At 40.0% G+C, this 13,627-nt stretch overlaps 2 protein-coding genes across 2 annotated transcripts; both read left to right on the top strand.

The window, feature by feature from the left end:
- Positions 1-600: 600 nt before the first annotated feature.
- LOC131301109 (GDSL esterase/lipase At5g33370-like) lies at positions 601-5,411 on the top strand. Its single transcript, XM_058327260.1, has 5 exons — positions 601-1,062; positions 2,126-2,253; positions 2,959-3,201; positions 4,513-4,765; positions 4,895-5,411. The coding sequence occupies exons 1-5, from the start codon at positions 807-809 to the stop codon at positions 5,125-5,127; spliced, it is 1,113 nt and encodes a 370-aa protein (XP_058183243.1). The 5' UTR covers positions 601-806; the 3' UTR covers positions 5,128-5,411.
- A 762-nt stretch (positions 5,412-6,173) lies between these two features.
- Positions 6,174-13,394, top strand: LOC131301106 (110 kDa U5 small nuclear ribonucleoprotein component CLO). The gene is made up of 11 exons (XM_058327256.1): positions 6,174-6,347; positions 7,232-7,998; positions 9,102-9,170; positions 9,368-10,561; positions 10,655-10,753; positions 10,843-11,001; positions 11,225-11,310; positions 11,385-11,583; positions 11,976-12,086; positions 12,504-12,710; positions 12,988-13,394. Exons 2-11 carry the CDS (start codon positions 7,249-7,251, stop codon positions 13,084-13,086), a joined length of 2,973 nt encoding a protein of 990 aa, XP_058183239.1. The 5' UTR covers positions 6,174-6,347; positions 7,232-7,248; the 3' UTR covers positions 13,087-13,394.
- Positions 13,395-13,627: the final 233 nt, after the last annotated feature.

Genomic DNA, 13,627 nt, shown 5'->3' with positions numbered 1-13,627 from the left:
GGGTTATGTACGTATATATTATAACACGAGAACGGTAGGATCGGTTGCCCTGTTTCATTGGGTCCCCGCTGATGAACGGTAGGATCGGTTGCCGATTTAGTGGTTGTGAGCCGAATAGAGTCATAACAAAATAGTCCCAATTGGGTTATGTACGTATATATTATAACACGAGAAAGAGTAATTAAAAATTAATTAAAGGAGTCTTATAATAAAAACATCACAAACACCCAAAAGAATATAGTAGTATAGTTCATACTAACATACTAGAAGAATCCGGACCCACTTTGACAATTCAGGTGTTGGCAATTTTGGGATCAATCACACCATACCTACTTTTAAAAAATCGGGGGACGTCTCAATTAAAGTCAGAGGAAAGCGCGTGATATCTTCGGACTAACACAACAAGGCCCCTAGCTTTAGTTATGATGATACACACACGTGCATACCCATGCAGTACCCTGTTATTTAGTGCAAAATTATCTACGACTACTATTTAAGAACCTAGTTATCCCACAAGCTGCACCGCAGATTTGAATAAACCTATCTCCCAAACAACTGTTCCATTAAATATACACTTAACCTGTACAAAGATCTTGCTGTGTAGATTTTGTGGTCATTCTTAAATGGTCCTAACTGTGGTTGCATTTGCCGTCAAGTTAGTTTCATCTCTCATGTGAAACTACTGCACCCCCCCACCTCTTGTTTTCCAAGGCACTAACACCCCCTAGCTAGCTACCCCAAGAGTTACTCTTTCTTTTGTCTTTCCAAGGAAAATTTTTTCAGCCACCTCTCTCTCTCTCTCTCTCATGGCTGTGTCATCAGTAATCCTTGATTGTCTTCGGATGATTTCGTTGGGTTTGATTTTGGCTGTGGGACTTGTTGCTCCACAAGCCGAGGCCGCCAGGGCATTCTTCGTGTTTGGAGACTCTTTGGTGGACGCCGGCAACAACAACTACTTGGCCACCACTGCACGCGCGGATTCGCCTCCTTATGGCATTGATTATCCGACGCACCGTCCCACCGGCCGGTTCTCTAATGGCCTCAACATCGCTGATCTTATCAGTTGAGTACTCTAGTTATAGTACTTCTTTTTCTTTGTTTCCCATATCTATATAGATACCTTAATCACCTTTTTCTATGGAGCTTCCGCGTGCGCGGATATGCATGCATGAATGTCCAAGCATTTCAATTTTTCATCTCATTTTTAGCTTTTGGTCAAAAAAATTGGTACTTGTAAAGAAGAGAAGCATGCAAAATGTTTGTTTCCAAAAAATACTAATCGGGATTAATAATGATCGTTCGTAAAATTTTTGTAAACAATTTTTTAAAAAACTAAAAGAGTGGGTGTTAATGCTCTGCTCACCTTCTCCTTTGAACATTAGGTATTGCTGTTTTGTACTTTTCTCGAACATTTAAATTTGTCATTGATTGTGACCTAAGACACATACGTAATGCGCTTGCGGGTAGGAGTGTGCATGCAAGCTCGTGCATGACAGCTTCTTTCAAAAACCTCCCAAACAACCACGATTCCGTAAGTGTGCTAATTGAGAGCGACAATTGAAAGCAGAAGCGAATGCTATTTTAAAAGATTATGTACCTGAGATTGTGACACACTTAATGTCTTAATCCCAGTTGGTAATCTTAGGCCCACGCAGACATCACTAATATCCAAGAGTAGTATTAAATTACTGGATTCGCTGATGAATGCCACTTGATTGACAAACAAAAATGGTCAACTAACAATTTGACAAAAAGAGTAATTAGGGTGTGATCCACCATGGTCCCGTTTGACGATTCGAACGGTTCATTTTACATACCGTGATGCATGCATTATCATCGGCCCAAAAATCAAATTGAGTGAAAATCGACAAATTGAAATGATCGAATTTTACATATTTGTCAAAACAAAAATTAATATTCGTAACCTGACCATCCAGTGACGCCATAACATACCTTCGTACTTTACTTATATCTTTTCTGCGGTGTGCCTAGAATTTCGACCCGGTCGATAAATCCTTGGGTACATATAGTCCCGGTACGTCGACATTTTTATTTTATTTTTGACATAGAAGGATTTGCCAAGCATATTGAACCATGGTCCATTCCTTTATGCTTGATTTTGCAGGCCAGCTCATTGGTTCCCAACCCACATTGCCTTACCTGAGTCCGGAGCTAAGGGGACAGAAACTACTTGTCGGAGCCAACTTTGCTTCTGCTGGAGTCGGAATACTTAACGACACCGGTATCCAGTTTGTAAGTTTAACATTCCGCCCTTTTTTCCTTTGGTTTTTAGATAACTTGACTGTCCGGCCGGGCCAGCTCACAAGCGCCTCGACTGATCTTGGAGGACTAATTCCACCGCCGATTGCACCCTTGTTCCTTTGTTCTTTAATACTGTCTCCAAAACCAGATGTTAACTTCACCTATAAGAAAGATACTTGTCCTGGTGGCCCAATGGCCTTGGCATTTCAAATAGCATTCATCACGGTAGCCTTTTATGTCAAAAACAACAAAATCCCAGCAACAACGCTCGGATCAACAACACTTGTATCCAAAATCGTCTGACGTATATTGTACGTGCGCATCTGATGATTCCGAATAAAACAAGTGTTACCGGATCCTATCGTCCAAAGTTGTGTACTCCGAGCATTGCTCTGCAATTAACGCAAACGATCAAACTAGCTCCCTTTCTTACTCGCCACGATTTACGCAAACGAGTATACAAGCTCCCTCACTCGCCACAATTTATGCAAGCGAGTTCACAAGCTCCCTCACTCGCGACATCTGTATCCAACTATTCTTGCGTGGGATCCACACAATCTACGCGAAAGTTTTTTGTTTTTTTTTTTTTTTGGAACTTCTATGTGAGAGTTTGTATAACTATGCGTCTGTAGTAAAGTTGTTTGAATCGTTACACTTTTACCCTGGATTGAAATCCGAATTTATCGATCTTGGCAGGTGAACATAGTAAGAATATACCAACAGCTAGCAAACTTCCAACAGTACCAGCAAAGAGTGAGTGCTTTGGTAGGGAAAGACCAGGCTAAGAAGCTGGTAAATCAGGGGCTCGTTCTGATCACCTTGGGCGGGAACGACTTCGTCAACAATTACTATTTGATCCCTTTCTCTGCTAGGTCCCTTCAATTCGCTCTCCCGGCTTACATCCCCTTTCTCATCGCTGAGTACCAGAAAATTTTGCAGGTAAACACTGAATACTATTCTGCATCTTTTTCTTCTATCGCGTTCCGAGTTACTTGGTCCAGTTTCAACAATTTTGTATGCTCATTTGAACTTCTGTGGATATTTTTGCGATCAAAAGTAGTATGGTATATGGTATCGCACCATGTAACATTTGGTAATGTCAAAAATCCTCTGCCCTTTGATTTTAATTTAAAATGGAGGAATTCAAAAGATATTTAGAACTAGACAGACTCACAGCAACGCGACTTCATATATCCACTTATCTTTCAAGAATATATCTATGCAGTCGCTCATTGATCGTAGTCCAAATAGACAGATTTTTTTCGGAAAATGCTTGTCATGAAAATAAATCCCGAACCAATGATGAAATTCATGATTCCACATCGACTCCAAATGATAGAAATTTTATGGTAAAAACTTCTCGTTTGAAACATTACGGTAGAAAGGAACGTGCAACTTAAGCGACACGATCCATTGCGGATTCTTGCATCCGCTGCTTTATATAAGAAAAAATGAAGGTGCTCGTGGCTCGACGTACACCTAAGTAGGTCCTACAAGAAGTGATAACAGAAGAAATCAGTACAGTTCAAATGACCATGGGTCACGTGAAAGTAAGAAGACCGAAGAGAGAAGTCCTCCATGTGATCTCAAACAAAGCATTGCGTGGTGAAGTAAATAGACTTGTGAATCGCTGAGGCATGTAAGGCTGCCTTTTACCTGTCTTTTGTTCCTCTGTTTTTTCTGTTTTAGACTTGTGAACGACTTCATTAGACCTGCACAAGTTATGACCCAATTCACCAGAAAGTGCATGCTATATGTTTTGGTGTCGTGGCGTAGGTTTTGAGTCACAAGATTCGTCTCTGTTTCCATAAGAAGTATGTGTACCGCTAGCCTCTGTTTTACGATGAACATATGGATCTCTTCGGAAGAAACAGAGAAGACTGATCAAGATCTCGAAGCGTCAAAAGGCCCAAAACTAGTTGATCTTTTATTGCAAGTCTTGAAATGATTAAGCGAACTTGGAGAAAACTCGTGTCAATTTATAGAACTGTTTGGTGAATTTTGACTTTTATTTCAAGGAATTGTTTCATTAAATATTGAGATATCAAATCCATTTAAAATCAAGGAAAGAGAAGTATTTAGTCTCAATAAATCCTTTTAGAGTGACAATTAGAGCTCATTTTCTTAGCGTCCGGCCCGAAGGTAGGACACTAGCAATCCTTTTCGATCATGTTTAGTCATTTCAACTTGCCTTGCTTTCCAATTGTCTTTGAAAATGGAGCTAGCTTTTGAATTAATCCAAATGTGCAGAGATTGTACGATTTGGGGGCTCGTAGGGTGCTGGTAACGGGGACAGGACCGTTAGGCTGCGTGCCAGCAGAACTGGGAATGAGGAGCAGAAACGGGGAATGCGCGACTGATCTCCAACGGGCTGCAGCCTTGTTCAACCCGCAACTCGTCCAAATGGTTACTAACCTCAACAACAAAACAGGCAGCCATGTCTTCATTGCTGCCAATGCGCAGGAAATGCACATGGATTTCATCGTTAATCCTCGAGCATATGGTACGTGTATCCGCTTCTTCTTCTACTACTAAAACCCAAGTCTATTCAGACCCAGAAAGAACAATATCAATACCATTTTATTACAATAACAAAATCTTTGGCTTTTACCCTCGATTGATTGTTGGGCAGGATTTGTTTCATCAAAAATAGCATGTTGTGGGCAAGGACCGTACAACGGGCTCGGACTATGCACGCTGGCATCCAACTTGTGCGCTAACAGAGAACAGTACGCGTTCTGGGATGCTTTCCATCCGTCAGAGAAGGCAAACAAGATCATCGCACAACAGATCATGTCGGGGTCGAACAAGTACATGCACCCCATGAATCTCAGCACCATCATGGCATTGGATTCTATGGCATGAAAAATGTGATTGATCTCTATTCTCTAGCTAGCTACAAGAGAAAATCTCTCTCTACCTCTTTGTTGCCCAATATCTTTGATGATCACTCCCAGTTTGTTCCTCTACTTGTTTTTATCTGTTTTCTCTGTTTATGCTTTCTTCTGGGATAGCTTGCATTTGCTGGTTTTTTCCATCAATAATGGAGATATGTAGCAACAAGGGAGCAACAACATTGATGAACTATTGAGGGGATGTGTTTATCTTTGTTTTTTGGTCAATAAATAGCTCTAATAATGCTTCTCTAAGTGATTCGTGGGTGCAATTTATTGTTTAGAAATTGATAATTTCCATCTCATGCATTTTGTAATATTAGGTCCCGTTCCGCTAAAGGAAATAAGTATACTTATTTGATTATTTTTTGAATTAAAGGTGATGTATATTATAAGAGAATGACATGTCTCGTAAAATAGAAAATAAGTATTTTTAAAAAAGAAGAACCTTAGCTGGACGGGGCCTAACTATGTTGACCTTGTTAATAAAAACCTGGGAAATTCGCGAAGTGAAATTGAAATTTTTTTTGTGTTGTCTAGAATGACACTTTCACGAGTTTTGTTTGGAGAATTTGTGGAGAAAAAGGATGGATAAAGAAATGAGGCGGTTCCGGAGATATATATTTTAACACATAAAATGACACTCAATAAATCAGAGTCCCATGTTAATAATCGGAGCCGTTCAATTTGTTTGAACATATTTTTAAGGGTTCCAAACCAAAATCAACTCATCCGGATATCAGTAAGGGTTGATCGATGCATTTAGTTTTTTGTCCATAAATTAAAGACTAAATGATCAATCAAGCCCTTAACGATATCAAATGAGTTAAATTTTCACGGGACTTATCAAAAATATGTTTTAAACAAATTTAACGGCTTAACAATTCTTTCGTTTTCTTTGGAGAAAAAAAATGTACGTAATTAAATAAGATTAGCGAACCGACGTAGTACAGTCCAGTTTAAAATCTTAGCCGTTGATCTATCTGGATCTTAACCTTTGGATCATTCCTGTGACTACGCGTCACACACAACTAAAACCTCAGAAGCGCAGATTAGACCTAACCGCTCTTCTCAGTTCCTCTCCTCGTTCTGCTTCTCTCTCTCTCTCTCTCCACTCTCTCTCTCTCTCTCTTCGCTGCTTGTTGCGGTCCCGGCACCTCCTCCGCCACAACAGCGCCCGTAACGTTGAAGGTATGCTCTCTCTCTCTCTCTCTCTCTCTCTCTCTCTCTCTCTCTCTCTCTCTCTCTCTGTTTTAGAGTTCCATCTCGCGAGTATTGAGCTTGGATTCAGCTTCGGTAGATTATCCGCTAGTGTAGCATTGTGGCGTTCTAGGTTTAGGGTTTATTGTTGTTTCCTAGTTATTGCTGGGAGTGGAGAAAGTAAATTTGTAGCTACTTGCGGAGTTCGTGTTGCGTGGGGGTTTTTATCATCGAAAGATAAATTAAAGCGCATTCATCAACATCTCTTTTTAACGGTAGATTAGGTCCTCCACCACCTTTTAGGGTTAGATAGATTGGTTCTATTGGGCGTTGGATGGTTTTTTTGACCCTTCCATGATTCGTGTGAAGTAAAATATTTTGGTTTGCTAAATTAGGTTCATGAAAGTATAATAAATGAGATGCTTACGGTTGGTTTATTTTAGCAGAAAGCGATCTGTGAAAACATTTATATGTCTCCTAGAGCTTGGTTCAACCGAAAACAAGAGTTCATTGTAAAGTGTTTCTGCAGTGAACGGGGAGTTGAACTTGGTGGGGAAACGAGTGGCAAAACGGTTTTTTTGGATCGATGGTACTAGTACTAGGTACTACTACTACCACACCAGCACACAACACCACTCAACGATAACCACCACCCTGTTACCCACTTGTCACTGTCGTGTCCAACATCCGGCACCCACATCACTACCGTAGCCACTGGCACTATCATTACTAACCAAATACGAGAAACCATTTTGCGTGGAAATTTTCAAATAGATGATTTTCTTGGAAAATGTTTGCTCGCCGGAATGAGGTGTCATTGAGTCACTTAATTTTGTTGCCTGAAATAAGATGTCAATTGGTTGTTTTTGTCGCAGATTTGAAAGTAAGTACCATGGATGAAAGCTTGTACGATGAATTTGGGAACTATATCGGACCGGAAATAGAGTCTGATCAGGAGAGTGATGGGGTGGAAGCAGAAGATGAAGACCTCCCTGACAAGCATGCTGAGGAGGAAGATGCGTCCGACGGTGAGGATGCCCCGGGTGGTATCTCCAATGGGTGGATGACTACCACTAATGATATCGATATGGATAACCAGATTGTCCTTGCCGAGGACAAAAAGTATTATCCCACTGCGGAAGAGGTTTATGGGGAAGAAGTTGAAACGTTGGTTATGGATGAGGATGAGCAGCCCCTCGAACAACCCATTATTAAACCAGTCAGGAATGTAAAGTTTGAGTTGGGTGTTAAGGATTCATCTACGTATGTGTCAACCCAATTTCTTTTGGGTCTTATGTCAAACCCTTCCTTGGTTCGCAATGTTGCCTTAGTAGGACACATACACCACGGGAAGACTCTTTTCATGGACATGTTGGTTGAGCAGACCCACCACATTTCGACATTTGATCAAAATAGTGAGAAGCATATGAGGTACACGGATACGCGGATAGATGAGCAAGAGAGAAGAATATCCATCAAGGCTGTTCCTATGTCTCTTGTTCTTGAGGATAGCAATTCGAAATCATACCTGTGTAACATCATGGATACTCCTGGTCATGCAAACTTCTCTGATGAAATGACTGCAGCTCTCAGGCTTGCCGATGGTGCTGTCTTGATTGTTGATGCTGCCGAAGGAGTAATGGTAATTATCTTATATTCAAGAACTTTTGTATATTATATATATATATATATATATATATATATATATATATATATATATATATAACTTTGTTGCTTCAGGTTTTTTGTGGAAAAGTATTTTCGCTTAGTTGTATCTTTGAAGTCGCTCTTACTAGAATTTGGTTTGGGTTTATCTCTTTATACCGCTTACTGTTTTCCTCGATGATTGTACTTAAGACTGGCAATTGTTCCCTAGTCCCATTGTGTTGCTAGTAAATTACATGCCCGTTTGTACATTTTTACATTCTCTGTTTGTTGATTCATCTCCATCTGGTGGAAAGGAAGACGGAGGATTAATCTTGAGCATTTGGTAAATGGCAATTGGAAATGCAATTGTAGAGTGTTGTGCATTTTGTTATGATTAATCTTGAGTGTTTTGTAAATGGTAATTGGAAATGCACTTGTAGTGTGTGCATGCTGTTATGGCTTCCTTTCATTCACCTTTAGTCATGCTATAAATCTAGATGGTGCTCCCTGCTCTTTTTGTTTGCAGCCTTCTCTATGAATGGTTTTCCCTATGAAGTGTTACAACTTCAATGTACGAATACTTGTAATTGTCTTTCGTTTTGTTCATCATTACTCCAATTGCGTGAAGTTCTTGTTGTAATGGCTTTCAAGTATTAGGAGTGTGTGAAACACAAATAAAGACAGTGGATTCAACATACTTATTTGTTCCTAACATGTAGAATTCCCAACATTGTCATATCATCTTCGAAACAGAAGACGAAAAAGATAAAACAAAAGATGCTGAATTAAAACTTTAACAGTTCCTGCTAGGAGGGGTAATTCATTTTAATTTCTTTTGGTCCCTTGGTGTGTTATTTAGGCAAGCTTGTACAATTGGTAACCCTTCACATCCAACTACATGTATAGTTTCCGGGTGCTCATTGGCTGTTACAGGCAACCAACTCTATTACATGGAGCCATGCCTTAATTAATTGGCATTGTAATAGCCTTTTTCGGCAGCTTTCCATCATATAATCCGTATTTATATTTCCCGCTGGCTTTGTGGACTGAATGTGACTGCTGCTTGGCTTGACTTGTTTTTATTTCTTGCTTCATCAGGTTAATACAGAGAGGGCCATACGTCATGCCATTCAAGAGCGACTTCCTATTGTAGTTGTGATTAATAAGGTCAGATTTGATGCTTTTTAGTGATCAGTCCGCTACTAGTCCCTTTGATCCTACCGAAAATTATCTTCTTAGTTTTTTATTGTTCTTTTTAAGCAATAATCCTCCATAAACTTCAATCGGCTCTTGTCAGTTGTCACTATGTTTTCGCAGTGTATTTCTTAACTTTTAGGTTGACTTCGGTTTTTTTTTTTTCCCAGGTTGACAGGCTGATCACTGAACTTAAGTTACCCCCCAAGGATGCCTACCATAAGCTTAGACATACAATTGAAGTCATCAATAACCACATCTCTACTGCATCTTCAACTGCTGGGAATGTTCAACTTATTGACCCGGCTGTTGGAAATGTTTGTTTCGCAAGTGCTAGTGCAGGATGGTCCTTCACACTGCTATCATTTGCAAAACTATATGTCAAGCTCCATGGTATACCATTCGATGCAAATAAATTTGCCTCTCGCCTCTGGGGCGATAACTATTTTGATTCTGATGCCAGAGTTTTTAGGAAGAAACAACCTGCGAGTGGTGCAGAAAGGTCATTTGTCCAGTTTGTGTTAGAACCACTCTACAAAATATACAGCCAAGTAATAGGAGAACATAAGAAGAGTGTGGAGACAACTCTTGCAGAACTTGGTGTGACTCTCAGCAATGCATCTTACAAATTAAATGTTAGGCCTTTGCTTAGGTTGGCTTGTAGTTCAGTTTTTGGCTCCGCGACTGGATTTACTGATATGCTAGTTCATCATATTCCTTCGGCACTAGTAGCTGCAAGTAGGAAGGTTGAACATATTTATACTGGCCCCATGGATTCGTCTATTCGCAAGGCCATGGAAGAATGCGATCCGTCTGGCCCCCTGATGGTTAATGTAACCAAATTGTATCCTAAATCCGACTGCAGTGTTTTCGATGCTTTTGGTAGGGTTTATAGCGGTGAAATCCAGACAGGGCAAACTGTACGTGTCTTGGGAGAAGGCTATTCGCCGGATGATGAGGAGGACATGACAGTAAAAGAAGTGACAAAATTATGGGTATATCAAGCTCGTTATAGGATACCCATAAGCAAGGCTCCACCTGGTTCTTGGGTTCTCATTGAAGGTGTAGATGCTTCTATCATGAAAACTGCCACACTTTGTAATGTGGATTACGATGAGGACGTGTATATTTTCCGGCCCCTTCAGTTCAATACTCTTCCTGTTGTAAAAACAGCTACCGAGCCTCTAAATCCAAGCGAGCTGCCCAAAATGGTGGAGGGTCTAAGGAAGATCAGTAAGAGTTATCCTCTAGCCATAACTAAAGTTGAGGAGTCAGGAGAGCACACTATTCTAGGTACTGGCGAGTTATACTTGGATTCCATCATGAAAGACCTTAGGGAGCTTTATTCAGAGGTGGAAGTCAAGGTATGTTCAAATTTAGCTTTTATCTCCCACTGTTTCTTTCATTAATCCTCTGGTTCGTGTGTACTGAGTAGGTGTTGATGCATCAAAATGTAGGTTGCAGATCCTGTTGTCTCATTTTGCGAAACTGTTGTGGAGTCGTCATCGATGAAATGTTTTGCTGAAACACCTAACAAGAGAAACAAAATAACCATGGTATGGAAGTTTATTCTGATTTAGGTCTATCGAGAATATTCAGTTTTTCTAGAGTCTTGCAGTATGACCATGTAGACTTTATCTTCTAGATTGCAGAACCGTTGGAGAGAGGACTTGCTGAGGATATTGAGAACGGTGTCGTAAGCCTTGACTGGCCCCGGAAGAAAATTGGTAATTTTTTCCAGGAAAAATATGACTGGGATTTACTAGCAGCACGTGGGATCTGGGCATTTGGACCTGATAAGCAGGTAAAGTATATGCTTTACATTGTTGCTTCTTTAATAACCATGATTACAATACTCAACAAAATTATGCATGAGCCTCATTGTCTTTTCTTGTCCAGACCTCAAAGTGTTTTTCAATCTTCTCTCCTTTTTTTTTGAAAATAAAGTGTTCTTCAGTCTTGGGTATTGTTTTCCATGGCCCAAGTTTGTGTTTCCTTGTATAATCTGACAAATGTAGTTTATGTAGGGACCTAACATTCTGTTGGATGACACACTTTCAAGTGAAGTTGACAAGACATTGCTGAATGCTGTTAAGGATTCTATTGTGCAAGGGTACACTTCATTATCTCCCTGTCTACTTCATTGGTATAGATTTTGTGATTTTAATAAAGGATTATTCTGAGCAGATTCCAGTGGGGTGCCCGAGAAGGTCCACTTTGCGACGAACCTATAAGAAATGTTAAGTTCAAAATAGTTGATGCGAAGATTGCACCTGAGCCGTTGCACCGAGGTAGTGGTCAGATCATTCCAACAGCTCGACGGGTGGCTTATTCAGCATTCCTTATGGCAACACCACGGCTTATGGAGCCAGTATATTATGTGGAGGTAAGTACTCCCAACTGCTAAGTTAATCAGTAAGGTTGTATTTAGAACCTTAAGAAAACACATTCTAGCAACTTAGATGAAGCTTGAGAATCTGGAATTGTAGGATATTCGTCTTTCAATTTCCCTTGCAGCCATTGGACTTCTTTCCAAAGCATGTTGTAGCCGTTTATTAAGCATCAGCAGAAGGAAATTTTGTTTTAACTCTATTTTTCTTAACTAAAAAAAACTTATTATAACTTTCTTATCTACAAATCTCAATGATTTCTTCGTCCCAAAGGTGTTTTTTTGTCCATGATGGATCTTGTAAACTGTTTCAGCTTGGATCTGGCACATTCTCTTTGTTTAGTTTGTAGTTGGTGATATAACAAAGTAATCTTTTATTGCTGTTTCAGATACAAACACCTACAGATTGTCTGTCTGCAATATACACAGTATTGTCGCGCAGGCGTGGGCATGTCACAGCCGATGTTCCTCAACCTGGAACCCCAGCTTATATTGTCAAGGTATGGTTGTATATTTTCCCAAATTGTTAGGCACTTAGGCTACTCATGTTACTTATAATATGCATGGAAAGTGAGGATAGCTGATGACCTCAATTTTGCATGTCCTCCACTGCCAGAATATTCTAAGATGAAGGAGACTGGTGGTAGAAATTCACTACATCAGTCTTTTCTTTTTTTTTTAACATGTCACTACATTAGGTTTTTCCCCATTATGTAGTCATTCCTAATTTCTTACCCGTTAAAATGAATCTATGGGAATCTGAAAGACAATGAGCCATCATGTTCCCTTTTTTTTTTTTTTGATCTTCTGAGCCATCATGTTCTTTGTTTTGATTATAAAGCTGAATGTTCCTGTTTGAATAATAAGTTCGAAAGCAATCTCATTTATGTTTTGTTCGTTTTCCTTTGAAATTCCAGGCATTTTTACCTGTGATAGAATCGTTTGGGTTTGAGACGGACCTGAGGTATCACACCCAGGGACAGGCTTTCTGCCTTTCTGTGTTTGATCATTGGGCAATAGTACCTGGCGACCCTCTTGACAAGAGTATTGCCTTGAGGCCACTCGAGCCAGCACCCGTTCAGCACCTTGCACGCGAGTTTATGGTGAAGACAAGACGTAGGAAGGTATAAATTTACTTTATCGTCCCCATCCTTTCCCCATTCATAACTTGGAGTTGCTGTGTTTCAGTTGTTCGCGTACGTTGGTTTTACTATGAAACAATTTTGTGTTGTAATGTCTCACAAGATGTGCTCCAGAATGCACTTTCCCAGAACATGAAAGTGGATTCTCATACAAAATGGATGTTCTCTATAGTTTTTTAATGAAGTTGACATGAAAAGGATTTGTTGAACAACTAACGCATATGAGAGTGCTGAGTTGTTTGCATTTAATATTTGGCAGGGGATGAGCGAAGATGTGAGCATCAACAAGTTTTTTGATGAAGCCATGGTTGTGGAACTAGCTCAACAGGCAGCTGATCTTCATCTACAGATGATGTAAATGGGAGATTCTACGTTCTGTGCTCATCTCGTTCCATGTTTCCAGCAGACCTTATGTACTATATGAGTGACTCTTGCTTTATGCATCTCTTGTAGTCTCTCTTTTTTTCTTCAAAAGGCCATCTCTTGTAGTCTATGATGTACCGGCTTTTTAGGTTTTTTGTTATGACAATTTATGATACTTCATGTAACTGGATATAGGAGGAATGCAGGAAGAGCCAGAATAGATCTCAGCGTGATTTCCTTTGTACTTGATGTAGCAGTTGGCATATTTTACCATTTGGTTTATATTGAAGGAATTTCATGGCAGTGTTCTTCTGAATTTGCGATGATATAAGTTGCGGAAGAACAATGTTTCGGGCATGTCAATTTGTGGCGTAACACTTCTCAGGCTAACAGAGCGGTGAAAATGTACTACCTCAGGCCAACAGAGAAGCGAAAACCTGCTAACGTGCTGTGATCGGTCTGAACTTGAGGCCAATCAAGACCTACCCGTGAAAGGTTTTCAGTCCCGTTTTTGAAAATCTTTTTTCCAATACGTG

This window comes from Rhododendron vialii, chromosome 9a (genome assembly GCF_030253575.1).
Source record: "Rhododendron vialii isolate Sample 1 chromosome 9a, ASM3025357v1".
Lineage (NCBI taxonomy): Eukaryota > Viridiplantae > Streptophyta > Magnoliopsida > Ericales > Ericaceae > Rhododendron > Rhododendron vialii.
This window is presented reverse-complemented; position numbering and strand designations above follow the sequence as displayed.